This window comes from Protopterus annectens, chromosome 5.part1 (assembly GCF_019279795.1).
Source record: "Protopterus annectens isolate FY-2018-M chromosome 5.part1, PAN1.0, whole genome shotgun sequence".
Classification (NCBI taxonomy): Eukaryota; Metazoa; Chordata; order Ceratodontiformes; family Protopteridae; genus Protopterus; species Protopterus annectens.
The window spans coordinates 755,074,640-755,093,143 of NC_056736.1; the positions used below are offsets into that span (position 1 = coordinate 755,074,640).

General features: G+C 42.4%; 1 protein-coding gene across 1 annotated transcript in view; it reads right to left on the minus strand.

Annotated features, from left to right (window-relative positions):
- Positions 1–17,956, minus strand: part of LOC122803271 (diacylglycerol O-acyltransferase 2-like) — a 624,533-nt gene extending 606,577 nt beyond the window's left edge. The window contains exon 1 of the mRNA XM_044072861.1: positions 17,616–17,956. Within this exon, the coding sequence (XP_043928796.1) occupies positions 17,616–17,655 (40 nt within the window). The 5' untranslated portion in view covers positions 17,656–17,956. The remainder of the gene's footprint in view (positions 1–17,615) is intronic.
- Between the last annotated feature and the right edge of the window lie 548 nt (positions 17,957–18,504).

Here is an 18,504-nt window from a genome sequence, read left to right on the forward strand (position 1 = left end):
ACCTTATTAAACGCTCACAGTATCTATCCATGCGTCGATTCTGGATCTCAGACAAAGATACTCTTGCTTGTCATAAATGAAACCTGGTCAAAATCCCATACAGTTGACCAAAACTTCACTCCCAGGTTATAACATCAGGGCTGAGAGTAACTTTACTATATCCTGACCATCTTAAAATCCTACCCCCCACCCAAAAAATGCTAAACTCCTTATCACTCGCATTAAAACTAAACTAAACTCATTAACCATGAACAAAATTATTAAAGTACTCCATACCCCCCCTGGCAATAATGCTACAACCCTGGAAAACATCCTGGATATCCTACACCTAGGATCATCTCTTCATTAATTACTATTTATCTCCACAGAATACCTTTCAACTAGCCTCAGTTTATTTGGCTTTACTCAACTCATTTCCTCCCCCACATTATAATCATCCCAAATACTGGGATTCAATTCTCGACTAGATATTGGTGTCTGACTCCACTAAGTACATCTCCAGCGACACCCTCTCAGATCCCCTCAGTGACCACCTCCCTGTATATGCAAACAGACTCTGTACCAGTCATATCAAACACACAGAACTTCACTAAATTAAACTCCAATAAATGTAATAGTATCCCATCAATAGTCTGGCTATAACTAGAAAAAAAATGGATGCAGAATAACTGTTCCCCAGAATTATCCACTCACAGTAGGCACCTAATGAATGAAAGATTGGTGTTCCCACTTTAAAAGAATTAAGTGACCATACTAAAATACAGATTAAGCCGCGGTGGTGGTGCTGCGGTAGCTTGAGGTTGTCGCCTCACAGTAAGACGCTGTCCGGTTCGACTCTCAGCTAGAGCGTCTTCTGTGTGGAGACATGCGTGAATGGGCGTGCCTTCGTCGAAGGTTGTGTCTCAGGGCTGGCAACCCGGTACGTAAAAATCAACTGCCAATCATTAGCGGACTGGAGTTCCGCTGTGGCGACCCCTAACCGGGAAAAGCCGAAAGAAACAACTAAAATACAGATTAATGCAGACAATTAAATCAGCACCCCAGCCCTAAAAAAATGTTCTGGTGGTCTAATATACTCCATCCTAGAACAATGGCCACTTCTAATCCTGCCCAATAAAGTGAGCAGCTATTTCACAAGGAGTGTTCACACATTTTACAGAAAGCATTAAAGCTCTTATTTATGCAGTCTTAGATGGCAAACACCTCATGTTTCAACGAAAAACACATCCAGACCTTCTATATAAAATTACCACTCAACTGAAACCATGTTCTTCTTCAGCAGATATTATCAAGGAATCATACGTTCCTTCCCTGTTGAAAAATTATCACCCCCCTTTCAAAAACGGGGAAGCTTAGTTTGATATAACCAATTTCAAACCTACAGCTGTATTGTTCCCCCATGTCAAAACGTTATAAAAATCCTTTCAGCGAGCTTCCCTCAAACAACGCACTGATGGTTCTACCCTAATGGGCACTTTAAGATTACCTCATACATCTTCAGAGAATTACAAGATTTTAACTATGACCTGCTACTAAATCACAAATAACTAAATTACTTTTCTTTACAGTAAAAATCTTTAACAAATTGAATTATCTTGGTAGAGTTTGTGACATTTGATTACTGGTTTCAGAAAGCTCCAAATTATTACTACAATCTTCAAAAATAACACTTGTAGTTTAGACAACTATAACAAACCAGACAATATAAAAACATTGGTTAAGAATCAGTCATTTAATATTTAGAGAAATTTTAGACAGGTTTGTAGAGAAATTAAAGGTATGTTAGTCTAATACAAATATGAACGGAGACGAAAAACAGGCGTAGAGCATATTTCAACAGTCAAAGAACAGAATTAAAACAGCAGTAAGGAAGTAAGTCAGGAAGGGAGAGTAAAGAGTTATAAAGGAATGAAAAGTACTTGTTAACATTTAGGGATATAGTTTATCCTGGTTTTGAGCAAGAACAAAACCAGATTTTGGCTAGGAAGTCTTTCAAAGTGGTTTTCAAAGATGGGAGGGAGGGTATACATGTAAGGAGTTCTAAACCCTATACGAGTACAAACAATGCCCAGCAGATCTGATAGGTTTGTAAGTTGTGTATGTTAGTTGATGTAGCAGCTCTAACCAATTTAGGCTTTTCAGTGCTATACAGTGGTGGGTTTTTGAAAGAGCCATGTGTGGCAAATTTAGCAACTTTGTTATTGCATTGTTCATGTTTTTAATTTGTGAAGCCTGGATGTTCGTAACGATGGGAGCACCATAAAAAGAGTGGGGAGGAGACGAGTTGTGGCAAGTGTAGTTTTAGTTGCGTCGGTGAGAGAGTTTTTGGCTCTGTACAGCATCCCTAGTTTTTTTTAAGGATTTTTATCCTTCTACAATTTTGTACATGCAGGTCAAATGTAACACTTTCATCCACTATCACAAAAACGGTTTGATATGAGAACTGACTTCAATGGTTGAATTATCAAGAGAGAGGACTTAGAGGGATATGGGGGCAGGTAGTAGTTTGGTCTTTTTTGGGTTGAGCACGAGTTGTGAGTTATGAAGCCAAGTTTCAATGAGTAATTTTTTTGGTGGTGTACCATGTTATCAGACGTGCAAATGCGAGTGGAACCATCTGCATACTGTATTTGGGTGGCCTGTTGTGTGGAAGTATAGAGGGTGCTGGTGAAAACGTTAGGAGAGGGGACCAAGGATAGAGCCTTGTGGTACACCGTTGATGACTGGGAGGTAAGGAGAGAGGATGGAGTGTCATTTTACTGACAGATACCTACTGGACAGGAAGCTTTTGAACCACAGAAAGGTGGGCAGAGACTTGGTGAGAACATTTAAAGTAGAAGTTTGCAGTGAAACTGTGTAGAAGGCTTTAGACAAGTCTAGAAATAAAAGACTAGTTTGCTGTATCTCTTGCTTTATTGACCGTATCTATATAGGTTAGAAGAGCAGTGCTAGTACTATGGGAAGGATGGAAGCCATCTTGTGTAGGGGATAGGAGTTCTTCCTGCAGGAGATGAGGACTGAGACATGACAGGCAATGTTACTGGCTGCTATTTTAAAGGTACTTGCTTAGAAGGTCATCATCTGAAGTACAGCATTGTTTTGAGATTTAAGGTTTGTGGATGTGGCGATATGTGGCTGTTAGGCATGGCTGGGATTAGATGTTGTAGAGTCCTTGGTTAGAGATAGCAGAACATCTATAAAATAAGAGAGTTGAAATGCACTGCAGTTTTGAGTGGCGAGTTATCAGGAGAGGGGTTTGGGATCAATTTTTGGCCGGGATGGATGATTTCTTTAATGGATGTCCAACATTCTTAGGGTTGTGTTTAGTATTATTCTGAAAGCTATTCTAGTATTTTTTTTTTTTTAACTAATTTAGCACCCTTGCTAAACATTTTGAAGTTTAAGACATTACAGCGTTATATTTCTCCCTTTCTTTCCATGCTTTTTCTCTAACCTGCATTAGCACTGTCCTCTTCGGTTTGCCAAATTGCATTATTTGTTTTCAGTCTCTTCATTCTAGGAGGTGCAAGGCTATTTAGGATACTTAGAAAAGCTGTGTTGAATGTACAGCATTGTATCTAAGGGGAGGATTTTTAGGAAGTTCCAGTTAATAGATGATAGTGTAGAAATGAACATTTTGGGGTAAAACTTGGAAAGGTTACATTTTTTATTAATACCCTGTTAACTGCAGAGAGTCTGACATTGTACCTGTGGTGGAGTATTTGCCTGGGTCCGATACCAGGATGCAATCTGGTAACCGAAAAAAGCACAAAAAACTACAAATTCAAGAAACCGGTCACTGCAGTAGTCAAATCAGAAATCTGAGGAAGTTTGCACATTGTGCAAACGAAAAGCGCTTCAAAATTGAATTTCAGTTAAAAGCTTCGCTTGGTGACTACTGCAGTGACCGGTTTCTTGAACCAGGATGCAATCTAACAGAGAATCTGACATCTTACTAGGATGTGTGGGGCTATTAATTGTGTGAAGCCATACATGTTAATGACAGGCATAGGGGAGTTGAGTTACACCCAAACAGATATTCACATCACCTAGTAATATTTTTTCTTTGTAAATGTTATGGATATCCAACATAGGACATCTTCCAGTATAGCTGTATTGCTGTCAGAAGGGATATAAAGGACAGTAATACACATTTGTTATTTTTCAGAAAAGCAATAAGATCCGTCGACCTGAATTTTGATGTTGCCTTGCTGTCAGGGAAAATGTGGAAAGCATTGGAATTATTGAAGTAATACCACCACCCTTCTTTAAATGGTCATTACGGATATTGTAGCTAGGAGATATAACTTCAGTTATAACTCTAGCAACCACTTACATCTTCCCTTCACTTTATCCTATATGGAGCCCCTAATTTTGACCAACCTACAAGCCTTAGTGCTAAACTTTAACAATGCTACAAAGTTGCCAGATAAGCTGGTAAAACACCTTAGAAGACCCACCACTGTTTAAACAAAAACATTTAACTGGCTGAAACTTCCTTATACCTAGCTCATCTTAAACCTAAAAGATCACCTATACTACATTTGCCTGCCCAGCAAGTTGCGCCAAGCATCCTTCATTCACCTTTTTTTAAAGCTCTAGATCACTTAAATTGCTATACTAAAGTGAAAAGGCTAAGCACCACAGTAATTAGCACAACCAAATTACTATTCTATTGCTACTTACACAAACTTGGATTATCTCCTCTCTTAAAATTATTCCTACCTCTTATGCACCACTCTGTTCTTAATCTGTTCGTATACACCACCCCAGTATCTCTGTTCGTATACACCACCGTCTCTCTGTAAATTCTCAACACAATGGTGGTAAAACAAGTGTTAAGAGTATAAATACAACTTTTTTTTAATATGCTGACTACTATACTAAATATTCACTGAAACCGCATTACATTTGTTATTGTAATTATTATACCTTGGAACTTCTCTCTCCAGGATTCCAATGAAAAAGGGTACCTGTGCCCAGTCGGACATTACCAGTAAACAAATGTCAGTAATAGTGTGCACTACTTGTTATACTAAACAGTATGGGCAATGTTGTTGTTGTGTCTTTCGGCTTTTCCCAGTTAGGGGTCGCCACAGCAGAACTCCGGTCCGCTAATGATTGGCAGTAGATTTTTACGTGCCGAGTTGCCGGCCCTGACGCACAACCTTCAACAAAGGTACAATTCACACGTCTCCACACAGAAGACGCTTTAGCTGAGCATCGAACAGGACAACTTCTTACTGTGATGCGACAACGCTACCGCAGCACCACCACCGCAGTATTATGGACAATAACGCTCAGGCACTATACGAATTTCAGTCAGATAAAGTCCTTGTACTATAATGTACTTGTTTTTTTAACCACAAGTGAAGCTTTTCTGCAAACTAAAAAAAAAATGCATAATTTCAGTTTAGCTGGGTAAATTGGTGCAAAGCCAATTCAGCCAAGACACACAAAACACACACACTTTCATAGGTAGGTACTAGGCTATCTGCCCGAAGGCATTTATAAGCCTAGCCAGAACGTGTAGGCTTTTGCCACCCCATTGATTAACTAACTGAGCCTCTGTCAAGCAGAGCCAATGAAGTGATCCCAGGGGACTCGTCAAGGCTTCTCTTGAAGAGTGTTCGTGAGGGGCTCTGCCTAATGTAGTTAGGAATTTTGTTCCAAAGCATGGGAGTCTCTGTGACAGGAATCTATCCCTCCAGCATGTTCTATTTATTGTTGTGGCGAGGTTTAGCTCACTAGAGCGCGTGGCTTGCAGTGACTTGGATTTCTTTAGGTGGAGCATGTCCATCAATTCTGAGTTGACCATGGCTTTGAAAATCAGGCGGAGATCACCTCTGAGTAAGCGATATGCTACTGGAGTACAGCCAGAGTTTTTTCAGTCAGTCTGCATTGGACATATGTTTTCAGGCCAGTAATCCTCTTGGTGAGGTACTTTTGTGGTCTTTCCAGCTGTTGGAAGTGTCTTGTGAGGTACATCCCAAATTGGGCACTGTACTCTATGATGGGTCTGATGAGTGACAAGTAGAGCGGCACTATAACCTCTATTTCTAGATGCAAACCCTTCAGTAATTAGATGGGCCACAGAAGGATTTCCTAACTCCTTTGGCAATGATTGTCAAAAGAGAGATTACTATCTACCTGGGTCACCAGATCTCTTATTACCTCTACCTGGGTCACCAGATCTCTTATTACCTCTTCTGTATTAAGGGGGCTGCCACTTATGTGGTAATTTGTGGGCGTTTTGTTTTTCCCAAATGGGATCACTATGCATTTTTTAGCATTTAGCTTGAGGCCATGACTTTGACACCAGGTGTCTATCTCAGTAAGGCCTTTTTGGAGGATGTCTGTGTCAGCCGGAGAGTCAATTAAGGCTCCCAGTTTGCAGTCATCGACGAACTTGGTGATCCATAGTCCTGTGTTTGCCTGTACTTCTGAGAAGTATATGCCAAACAGTAGGGGTCCCAGGACCGAGCCTTCCGGGACACGACTTGTGACTGGTTTAGAGTCCGACCTGGAGCCTGCTATTCTTACCACGCGAGTTCTGTCTGTACGCCAGTTGGCAACCCATCATGTGACGTAGGGGTTTATGTTCAGGCTGGTGAATTTTTCTATAATACCCAAGTGAGGAATGGTATCAAACGCCTTGGCGAGGTCAAGGTAGGCTGTGTGAACCACCTTTCCCTAGTCTATGGCCTTGGTGACTGTCTCAAAGTCAACCAGGTTTAGTAGGCATGATCTGCCCTTAAAGCCGAACTGGGTCAGGTCAAGTGTTTGGAGGTTCCCAATGTCTTTGTTAATGAGTTCCATGATGATATAGCCTTGCAGCCAGGCTAGTCAGGCTTATGAGGCGATAGTTAGCAGGGTCAGTTGTGGCCCCTCATTTGTGGAGCGGAATAACCATTGCCGTGCGCCATTCTATGGGCATGTAGCCTGTGGAAAGGCTGAACAGCGTGTTTAGGTGGGGGGTTAGTTCATTCTGTAGTTCGTGCAAGACGCATCCTGGGACACCATCTGGCCCCATTGACGCTGTGTTTTCGGCTTTTAAAAGGGCTCTTTTCACCTGTGAGTCTGATTTCCAGGACATTACACTTTTCCGGTATTGTTGTGGACCCTTTTGGAGGTGAGGTGGAGTGAAGTTTGCACTGAATCTGCCAGGATGTTGGCAATATCAGTAGGTTCAGTATATTTTGTGCTACGTTGCACTAGCTCAAAGCATATCTGCGAGTTGCCACTTAGATTAGATTATTGACGTAGCTAAAGAAGGCTTTGTGGTTATCTTTCAAATCCTTGGCAATTTTTACTTCGAAGTTAGCCTTGGATGAGTTTATGAGGGACCTTAGTTTCTTACTGATAAGGGATGTCTTTCCTTCTTGGGATTTGCTTTTTTTTCTGAACTAGTTTCCTCCTTTTATTGTATAACCTGTTTATGGCAGGGGTCCACAAGACTGGTTTCCTTCTCTTTGGGGAGTTCTTGGTTTTGCTAGGGATGGCATGATCCATGCATCCTTGTAGGTGTTAACATGAGTGCATTTGTAAAGGATTCTGCATTTTGGGCAGCATTATCCTTTAGCGTGGGGGCTGTGAAATTTACCACCTCTGTCTTAAGTAAGGTGAAGTCTGCTTTACCTTTTCACTGTGGTTTCCTTGGTTGGGGGTGGTGGTGGGGTGTGAACATCCAGAGTGATTAGTCTATGGTCTGATCTAACCAGTGACAGGTTGACCTCTGGTGCGGAACACCTGTCGCCCATGTTGGGGATGACCAGGTCCAATAGGTTTTCACCTCTGGTAGGGGAGTTTACCAGCTGATTCAGGGCATTTGAGTTGATAAATTCCAGGAAGCGCCGAGCCTGGGAGTTTGTATTCAAGTAGTTTTCCCAGTTAATGGTAGGGTAATTGAAATCGCCCAATATCAGGGTGTTCGGTAGGACCTTCATGTTTTCCAGCATCTCCAGAAAGGCAGAGTGGTGGTCCTGGGTTATGGATGGTGATCTGCAGCAGGCCACAATTTGCATTGCAGATTTGCACGATGTTAGCTGCACATGGATGATCTCAAAGGTGGTATTCTTAACCTGGCGGTGTAGGTATCCTTGATGAACATGGATACACCCCCCTCCTTTTGTGTTTCAGTCCATGTACTGTGGATGAAATGTTTGGTACGAGTTGTAGCCCAGTAGTGCTGGAGTGCTCTCTGGAGCCCTGAACCAGGTTTCAGTTACTGCACAGATGTCGACGTTCTCCATACTGAAGAGTGCTTCGAGCGCATGCATTTTAAGATTTAAACTCCTGGCGTTGAGTAGCATAACCCTCATTTTTTTATTTGTGCTGTTTATGGAGGTGGGTTTGACTTTGGAACCTTGCCTAAAAAAGGCACTATGGGAGCAACAAGAGCCTTGGCCAGTATTCGAAAGCCTAGGGGCGACAGGTGCAAGCAGTCTCTTGTGACGCAACGCGGCTCATTAAGCATGTCGTCCGAGGCTGACAGACACTGGATCCCCTTTGAATGACACCAGAAGCTTGGCCAATTGTTGAAATTGATCATTTTTCTTTATACTGGAGGTATCATTCTTGGTGAGGACAGGATGTTATTCAGGGTCAGGGTCATACCCACCTGGGCTACATGATCAGAGAGCTCTTCCATGTCTCTTTTCATGTAGTCCAGGGAGGTACATCTCAGGTCATTCACACCAACATGAATAATGACAGAGTCATATCTGTACTTGTTCTGGAGTGACCCGAGTGATTGTGTTATGTGGCGGATTCTGGCTCCCGACAGGCAGCTAACAGTAACCTTCTGCTTGTCCAGCCTAGTGAGTGCGACGTCAGTGTGCCGGACTATAGGGTCAGTCACCTATTACTAGTGTGTTAGGTATGTTATTTCACCTTATGGGCTGTGATTGTGCAGCACATTGATTTTGTGTTTTATGGGTTGTCTGGTTTGAGACAGGAGGTGCAGGTTTTGTCTGCTTTGGAGCTCTCTGACGCTTTTGCAGGTTTTTATTTGGAGCTTCCAAGTATGATTTAGTGTATTTTTTGCCAGTGCTGGTTTAGTAGGTCTATGTGATGCAAGTGTTAACCTTCTCCTCATGACTGTCTGTTCCAGTCTTGGGTGGAGAGACCTTAGCCGCCAGTTTGGCTGTATAACTGCATCTCTCGCACAGGTTAGTGTTTTGTGGTAGGAGGAGAGGGTTGTCTGTGTACATGAGGCAGTTGTAACATTGCCTCCGGATACCCAGGTTCACCAGCTGGACTGGAGAGTATACCTGAAGTTGCCCTTTGGTCATGCCTGAATGGTACGGTGAGCTGCTTAGTCGCTTGGCTGCACACACACACACAGACACACACAAAAAAACAATTCATCAACTGGGTGCCAGAGCTATCTATAACCTGTCGCCCAGATGAAAGGCATACTACAACCCTGCATACTCATGCGCTACCTTTCATGCAACCATCACAGGTCCAGGTACTCCTCCCATATCACCTGCTATGGGTCATTCTTAACAGACACCGCCTTTTGGCAGTCTATTTGGCATGTTCAGTAATGCAAGTGATACCACAAGTTAGAGGTCATTACAGCACTGACATGGCATCATGCAAATAACAGAACCAAGTACACATGTGCTACTATGTACAACTATGGAAACTCTTACATGTCACTCTCCCAGTGTTTCACACCTGAGCAGCCATCCAGAAAATAAGAAAAACGCAGACAACTTTGCCACCCCCCCACTGTAATTAGCAAACAGGCCACTGGCAACTCAAGCCTCCTTGCCACAAGTATCCCTCCAATACTTTCTGGGTCGCTGAAGTGCCAGCTAGCTAGTATCCAAAACCACAGCTGTTTCTGGAGGCCACTGCCCAGATGCCAATATACCAGACAACCAATTTAGAATCACAGCTGTTGACAAGCCTCTTACTACTTACCTACAAGGCAAGTTAACCCCTGCCAACCAGCTATAATCTGAATCAAGAGCTCCTGGGCAAACACCCACCTATGCCAGCAGAACACCATCCTACCACAAATTCCATATTTCACTGGACCTGCATGCCAGTTAAAAACAGACAGCATCCTGAGGATGTGTAACCAATATTGGGCTAGGCATGCTATGTCCAACTGTATTCCAAGCACCCACCCCCTCACCACTGGGCAAGGCATGCTATGTCCAGTTGTATTCCAAGCACCCACCCCCTCACCACTGGGCGAGGCATGCTATGTCCAGTTGTATTCCAAGCACCCACCCCCGCACCACTGGGCGAGCATTGCTATGTCCAGTTGTATTCCAAGCACCCACCCCCTCACCACTGGGCGAGGCATGCTATGTCCAGTTGCATTCCAAGCACCCACCCCCTCACCACTGGGCGAGGCATGCTATGTTCAGTTGCATTCCAAGCACCCACCCCCTCAACACTGGGCTAGGCATGCTATGTCCAGTTGCATTCCAAGCACCCACCCCTCACCAAGTGATAAATCCTAACCCCCTTTCCCAAACTACGGAGCTGAAAACCATGAGCGAGAAAAAAGTTAAAAGACTGAAGTTCCATGGTTGCTGGCTGACCAAAGCCTGAAATAGGTCACTTTCTTGCCAATGGACCAGCTCTAGTTCAACATATGAAAAACACATTGAACGCCTCCTCAATGGTGACATTATTCCTACACAGAAGCCTTTATGAACCACCTTCATTTAGCATCAGATTACCATCCCATCTGTCAAGTAATAATGAAGTCTTCACTATTCACTTTACAGCACCAGCTTTTCCACCTGCCTTCCCTTCCCCAGTGCCAGAATTATTTATATTGAATCTACCCTTATTGCATTGCCCAGTTGTTCAGGTTTCTCCTAACCCAGCAATTTCACGTCCTTTACAACTCTGGTAACACTTCTCTACCAGCCTAACCTTCCCTGCATATAGCAATAAATCTGGGTAGGGCAGCAGCTGCAACCTTAACAGTGCTTTGGAAGAAGGGGGAAAACAGTCCATCTTTCTGCAGTGGACCCCAGCATCTTTGTGGGGTCTTGTCACTACACTCACTGTACAACAATACAGCTTATGAGCATTTTTTCCTGGTTCTTCCTTTCTTTCTCCTCACTGCCTGGAGTTTCCCCTTTCAACCAGCAACCAAAGCGGGCCATTTATCCAAGCAGCCATTGGCACATACAGCATTACTCATGACACCATGATGTCTTGTGCTCCGATAATGCCACACGTTTAGGTCTTCTGACCCATGCACCACTTCTGCTCTTTATGTTACTTATCGTACCTTGCCTTCTTTGGTGCCAAACTGACAATGACCGAGCTGCCTGCCTCTTCCATGTCACTCTGCCTTGATTCTCCTTCACTTAAGAGGATTACGACTTCACTCTACCTCGATTCTCCTTCACTTAAGAGGATTACGACTACTCTACCTCGATTCTCCTTCACTTAAGAGGATTACGACTCATGTAAAAACAGGTTTCCGAACATTAAAGACATAAAGACAGTCTTTCACTACACAAAATGTCTATATACAGTCAGGGCCGCTGTTAGCATTTTGGGGGCCTCCTAGTCACTTCCAGTCTATGCATCACCCTGCCACTGCCTTTCCTCCTATGCAACCTTCTAGTTCATACTGCAAGCTTTTACTAGTAGTAAGCTCAGACTGAGCTGTAGCTAAAGTGCTCTTACATTACAACAGGCCTTTGTACCACACCATGTTGGCCCATCTCACAAAGGGGCATTTACAGTTACCGGCATTTAATTGCAACAATGATGCATTGCAGCAACTGAATGTACAGGTATGGAGTTACGGGAAATGATGCCGTAGGTGTATTGTTACACCACGCCACACACCATATCCTCCTGTCTCCCGCAGTTTCCTCCCCATTTGGGCACCCTATGCCATGCACAGTGTATTGTTACACCATGCCACATACCATATCCTCCTGTCTCCCCCAGTTTCCTCCCCATTTGGGCTCCCTATGCCGTGCACAGTGTATTGTTACACCATGCCACATACCATATCCTCCTGTCTTCCCCAATTTCCTCCCCATTTGGGCTCCCTATGCCGTGCACAGTGTATTGTTACACCATGCCACACACCATATCCTTCCGTCTCCCCCAGTTTCCTCCCCATTTGGGCTCTCTATGCCGTGCACAGTGTATTGTTACCCCATGCCACACACCATATCCTCCTGTCTCCCCCAGTTTCCTCCCCATTTGGGCTCCCTATGCCGTGCACATGACTCTTTTCCTCCTTTTCTCACATTTTACTTTACTCTTCAGCTTTTTCAAAAAAAACGTAACTTTCTATATGCACTAAATTCCATTTTATGACTTGAACAGAAATTATGATTTAGAAAATGAATTGTGTTGCTGTTCAGCTTGAGTTTCCTTGCATCCTTTCAACATACCTCTCCTGACCAAGTAAGCATAGCAATAACCATTTAGGAAATAACTCAAGTAAGCCAGGGCCCAGGAAGCCATAAGGTTTATACACGTTCTAGGATGTAGTTTAGGAACATTTCCTCATAGATTCATAGATTAGTACTAGGCTAACTGCCCTTGCGAACCATTTTAAGCCTAGACAATTATCCCCTGTGAGATTCAAATCCTGTACCTTGTGTCTGTAAGGCAAACACCTTAACCATTAGGCCATCCTCCCAACTTCTCGACCTTGTAATCCAATAGTGACCCAAACAAAAAAAAACACAAGAAAAAAATTCAGTCTTTTTTTTCTTTAAAGGAAGACATAAGTTGTGCCCAAGGCTTAATTTTCAAATATGACAAAATAGAAGCCCATGATAAACTAACAAGCCAGTTGTCTGGATACACAGGTTCTATCTGGGAACTGCCTGCCCCCCTAGCATCCCAAAAAGAATGCCTGTGCATCCGTCTGGTGTTAGACTAGGATGAAAGAAGAGGTTCAGATTTCCACAGTCAAGTATTTCAAATGACTGCTGACACATATACATAGCATGCCTCCTCACTCCTCAACCCAAACTGTCAAAGGCAACTACATGTTATGAAGTGCAGTTGTGAGGAAAGTGAAACCAATAATGATTACAGTAATGTCTTCTACTTTGTTACTCCTAGGCAGTATACTGCCCTACATAAGCTATAGTAACCTTCTTTGTACACCTCGGAGATCTGTGAGAAAATAGGTTCATAGTTTGGTACTAGGCTATCAGCCCTAGGGCCTATATAAGCCTAGCCATAACAATTCCCTGGCTATTTCTTCACACACTATTTACTTCCTTGGTCCCCTGTCTAGCAGGGCGACTGACGTGATCCCCGGGGTGAATTTCCTTTCTCCCATCCAATCGTCAAGGTTCCTTTTGAAGAGGGCCAAAGAGGCACTCTGCTTGACATGTATGGGCAATCTATTCCAGAGTCTGGGGAGTGTCTAGGTCAGGAACCTATCCCTCCAGCATTTTGTTTATTGTGATGACAAGGTTTAGATCCCTGGAGTGTGTGGCTCTGAGGGATTGGGATTTCTTGAAGTGTAGCATGTCCAACAGCTCTGGGTTTGACATGGCCTTGTATATTAAGCAGAGATGGCCTCCGAGTAGACGATATGCGACAACAGTATAGCTGGAGTTTTTTAAGGCGGTCAGCGTAGGGCATCTGCTTTAGGCCTGTGATTCTTTTAGTGAGGTATTTCTGTAGCCTTTCCAGTTGTTGCAGATGTCTTGAGAGGTACATACCAAATGGGGTGTTGTATTCTATAATGGGTCGAATGAGGGATGAGTACAGTGGGACAATGACCTCCTTTTTTCTGGATGAAAAGCCCTTAGTGATGAGGTGTGCCACATAGGATTTCCTGACTGTTGTGGCGATGTGGTTATCGAAGGTGAGACCACTGTCCGTGTCCCTACGTCTCTTATCACACTTTCGGTGTTTAGTGTACTGCCACCTATATGGTAATTCACGGATACATGTTTTTTCCCCAAAGGGAAAAGAAAAGTTAAAGAAACAATCACCATATTGTCCTCAGCCCAAACATAAGCTACAATAACCTCATGTGCACACCTCTAAGGTTTAACTGTGATGAAAATTAAAAGTAATAAACTACAAATCCCCAACACACAAACACAACCTACCATCAGCTTTCTATACACACACATATCCAAGCAAGGCTGGTTTTAAAATGGATGCAGTTGAGAGCAGAGGCCATTAACAGCTTTACCCTAACAGGGTTATATCACAACCCTGTTCAAGTTAAGGAGCATAATCAGAAAATAAATATATATTTTCCTCTTCATTTTTCCCTAATCCTGCAACAGCTGTTGTGGGGCCCCTACACAATTCAGAATGATTAAGGGAGCCCCCTGTATCTGGTTGTCTGGAGAGTAGCCCCCCCCCCCCCAGACTCGAAGATCTAAGTGTCTGAGTGTTCTGTGATATATCTTATGCATTAGTTTTGAAATATAATTACTTGTTAGCAACATTTTTCACTGATGCTCAGAGGAATAACATATGTGTCCTGGCATTATTATGAGTGTGCACAGATAAAAATCGCCGATTTCTTACACGGACACACACACACACACAACGGTACTGGCACACGATCAGCGACTGCCTTTAGCTGTCAAACAGCAGCAGGAATAAGTTTACCTCAGTAGCAGTAATGCAAAGCTGTCACTGTCCCTGATTTCACAGACCTTTCCTGATTTTTCCAATAATTTTTCTCTGTCCTTTGTAAAACGTTTGATTTGCTTATAAATTATTCAGGGTTACAGACCGTCAATAAATCCAGACATCAGAGTTTTATACTTATTGTCCAAAAAATGCATGTTGATGCAAAATGTGTTGTATTAACTTTTTATTTGAATAAGAGTAATATTTAAACCTGTTCCTGATTTTGAGCCTTTATTCTGCTATTATTGGTACTGCACTGAATTCTTCTGCAAAGAAGTTGAAAGTCGTAGTATCTGGTATTCTGACAGTGTTTATAGATGCCCGCAAAAAGGAAAACCATCCTTAACGATTCAGAAGTATCAGGTTTGCACTGACATCAGTCATTCAGGGCTACTGACCTCTCTAGCAAGTACCCTGCTTACGTTCATTATCAGTTTTATCCTAACAGGGTCATGTCACAGAGCTGTTCAGGTTAAAGAGCATAATCAAAAAATTATTACATTTTTCTCCAAACAGCAGCAGCTTTTGTGGGGCCCCCATACAGTCAAGGATGATTAAGGGGGCCCCCTTGCAGCGATGGGTACTGCAAGTACTTAAGCTGGCTATACTGTTAGTTTTAGTGGAGTGACTGTCCATAAGCAGGGCTTTACTAAGCCAGGAGCACTATGTCAATGGTAAAATATTTAATGGAATTGTGAAGCCTTTTGCTTGATAAAACACTTAAGATATCTCTGGTTATAGCAATAAGTTTTAAAGGCTATATATATATATATATATATATATATATATATATATATATGTATATATATATATATATATATAAAAAAGTTATTACCCAGTTGGTTTATTAAGTACACATGATTACTGCATTAACTTTTTTTGGTTTGACAGATATGTTACAAAATATCAAGATAAGATAACTTGCTGTGGTTAGGGGCCCCTCAGGTACAGGGGCCCCCAGCGACCACAGGGTTCGCTGGTGCCTAAAGCTGGCTACAGATACAGTAAAAACAAGCCCAGGTTAAAGGAGTCAATGAGAATCATTTGCATAGACAGATGGCCAGAGAGGCTCTCACTGAGCACACAGTCTGAACTACCAATGGTCAAGTCAGAGAACATGCCTTTCGTAGTAGAGACAGGCTTAGGTTACTTGCGAGCAAATTCAAGAGCTTTTATTCTTTCACCTTAAGCACTGGAAAGAAAGAATTCACTTTTTAATCCTAAAGTAATTTGCTTGTATAACAGATAGTGAGAATATACAGCAAAAGTGCTTTCCAGTAATTTGCCATACTTAATAGGAAATAGTGTGGTGTGGTCGTAATAAGACTTTTCCTTTCACAATGCTTATTAGTAACTTAAAGGTTGAGATTTGCACAACTGCACTGTGCATTTATTGGGAAATGCTCTGCTGGATAGAGTGTTTGCCCTACAAACTCTATGGAAAATTGCCAATTCCCAAAACAAATAGTAAATGTAGAGCCGCACTATTTTCCTTTCACAATGTTTATTAACCACATTACTTTTGAAATTTGCATAACTGCATTGTGCACTTAATTCAGAAATGCCGCACTATTTTCCTTTCACAATGTTTATTAACCACATTACTTTTGAAATTTGCATAACTGCATTGTGCACTTAATTCAGAAATGCTCTGCTGGATGGAGTGTTTACCCTGCAACCTGTACAGAAAATTGCCAATACGGACTGCACAGCAATGCCGCCCACCACCACGCACACACTACAAAGGAGAAGTTTACTATTCAGTTCTCCACAATCATTACGTTTCTATTCCAAATTAGCGATGCAACTTAAATCAGCAGAAGACAACAGTACGAACCCCCCTCCACAGCTAATAAATAACCTTCTTTATTAAAAAAAAATAAAAATGATTACAGTCATTAGTCCTACACATCAAAGTACAAAATTAGCAGACTGTTCAGTTAGGTTTGGTTTCCTTCTAATACAAGTCTAAGAAGTCAATAATCTGATTACAACTCTGTGTAGACAACAGCCGACTTAAAACTCAAAGAATTTAAAGCAGGAAGGATCACCAGGAGGCTGGAATCAAATGAAATACAACGGTGAATGTAGTACTGACACATGAATAATTTAAAACAGTGGTGGGAATCTAGGAATTATTACTGAACAAATTATTAACATCTTGTTTTCATTTGTCAACACATCAGCCTCAGACTCCTAGCATGCCATATAATTTTAATTTGGTCTGAATAAGTGCTCCCACCTGCTCAGATGCACAAAATGGTCTACTGCTTGACGAAGGTGACACTCTGTAGGTGAAGTGCACCAACTAATGCAAATAACAATAAAAAATATATATATAGGTAACCCCGTAACAAATTACATAATTTTAATTGCTGTGCAAGATTTAACGGCGCTCCAGCTGCAAAACCAGTCTTCTGTAATGATACAGTAAATGTCTGGGGAAAATGGCATTAAGGTGGGTGTTGCAGGGGGTTTGTATGACCCGCTGGGCATACCCAAGAACCCCCAGGGAAAGCAGGGGCGCATGCTAGCTGACCCCATGTCTGAGCGGGTTTCCCGGGATACCGCACTGTTTGACGCAGAATCCCTGCGGTTTTCCTTCTCTTCCTATATTAATGGTCATAATCATGGTTTCCACTAAAATCCACGTAAAACGTACACAAAATCAAAGTTAACATCTTACTTTTAACAAGATATTCCCCCATAAAATGGGATCCCGAACCCCGTCAGCATCTTCAAGGAAGCCAAACAGGTGAAGGAAGGAATGTAGAAGGTAAAACTACGCAGTGCCACATTCCTAAAACGTCGGTTACTTGTTATCACGCAGTAAGGTAAGCACTACTTGAAAGTCAGACTGTAGCATTTTCTACTTTCTCGTCGTTCGTTTTACAACAAAGTAGTAAATACATTTTCACAACAAGACAGACCTCAAATTATAACACCCTCTAAAAATGACGAACATTAGAATGGACTTGGACTATACTTACCCTTCAAGACTCCCGAGTAGGCTGCTATGATGGTCTTCATGATAATGTGGAGTACTGCGCTGCTGAACCCCAGAAAAAACACAAGAAATAAGACCGTCTTCGCCCTACTCCACAACGAGCCCCACAGCCGTACTGAAGAAGCGTCGCCACTCACAAGGCATTTAACACTGGCTGTACGACGCAACCACTTCTCTGAGAGGGAGGGGGCGCTCGGACACACTTTGTATGAACCCCGCACCCCGGTGACAACACACACTTCACAAACACAACTAGTGCGACTGGATATGAGGCTACGGTGCCAGGAGACACTCCTGCCTGCCAACCTGAAGGAATGCTGACCAACGCCGTCCCTGTATTCATAACATGGTACGGCGCTGATAACGTACTGACTCTTGTGCCGGACAGGGTTGTGAAAGCAGCACGTGCCGGATAGCTGGACGCGGGCGTTGCGTTTGAGGAGATAAATATCGTTATTTATGGCACGAATATATAACAAATCATGTTAGCACTTTGTTGGCTCTTTTATTTTTATCAGATTATTTCTTTCCCACAAGCAGAGTCGTCATAACACTCACACTGTACTGTTAATTTTTCAAATTTTGTTAGTGCAAGAAATGTGGACAAACCCTGAACCCTGAAATAATGGGGGAAACAAAGGCCCCAAAAACAGGGACACTTTTTAAATATTGCTCTTATAAACTTAAAATGTTGCTAAAATAACAGGGTTGAATTAACACTAATTTTCTAAGTATGAACTCTGAAACTCAAATGTATGTTATTATTCAGTGACTTCAGTCCTCAGATCATCCCAGAAATTTGCCAGAAAACTACAAATTTCATGAAGAGCAGACCAAAAATATGAGGTAACAATCTGGGTAGTTGAGAGGTG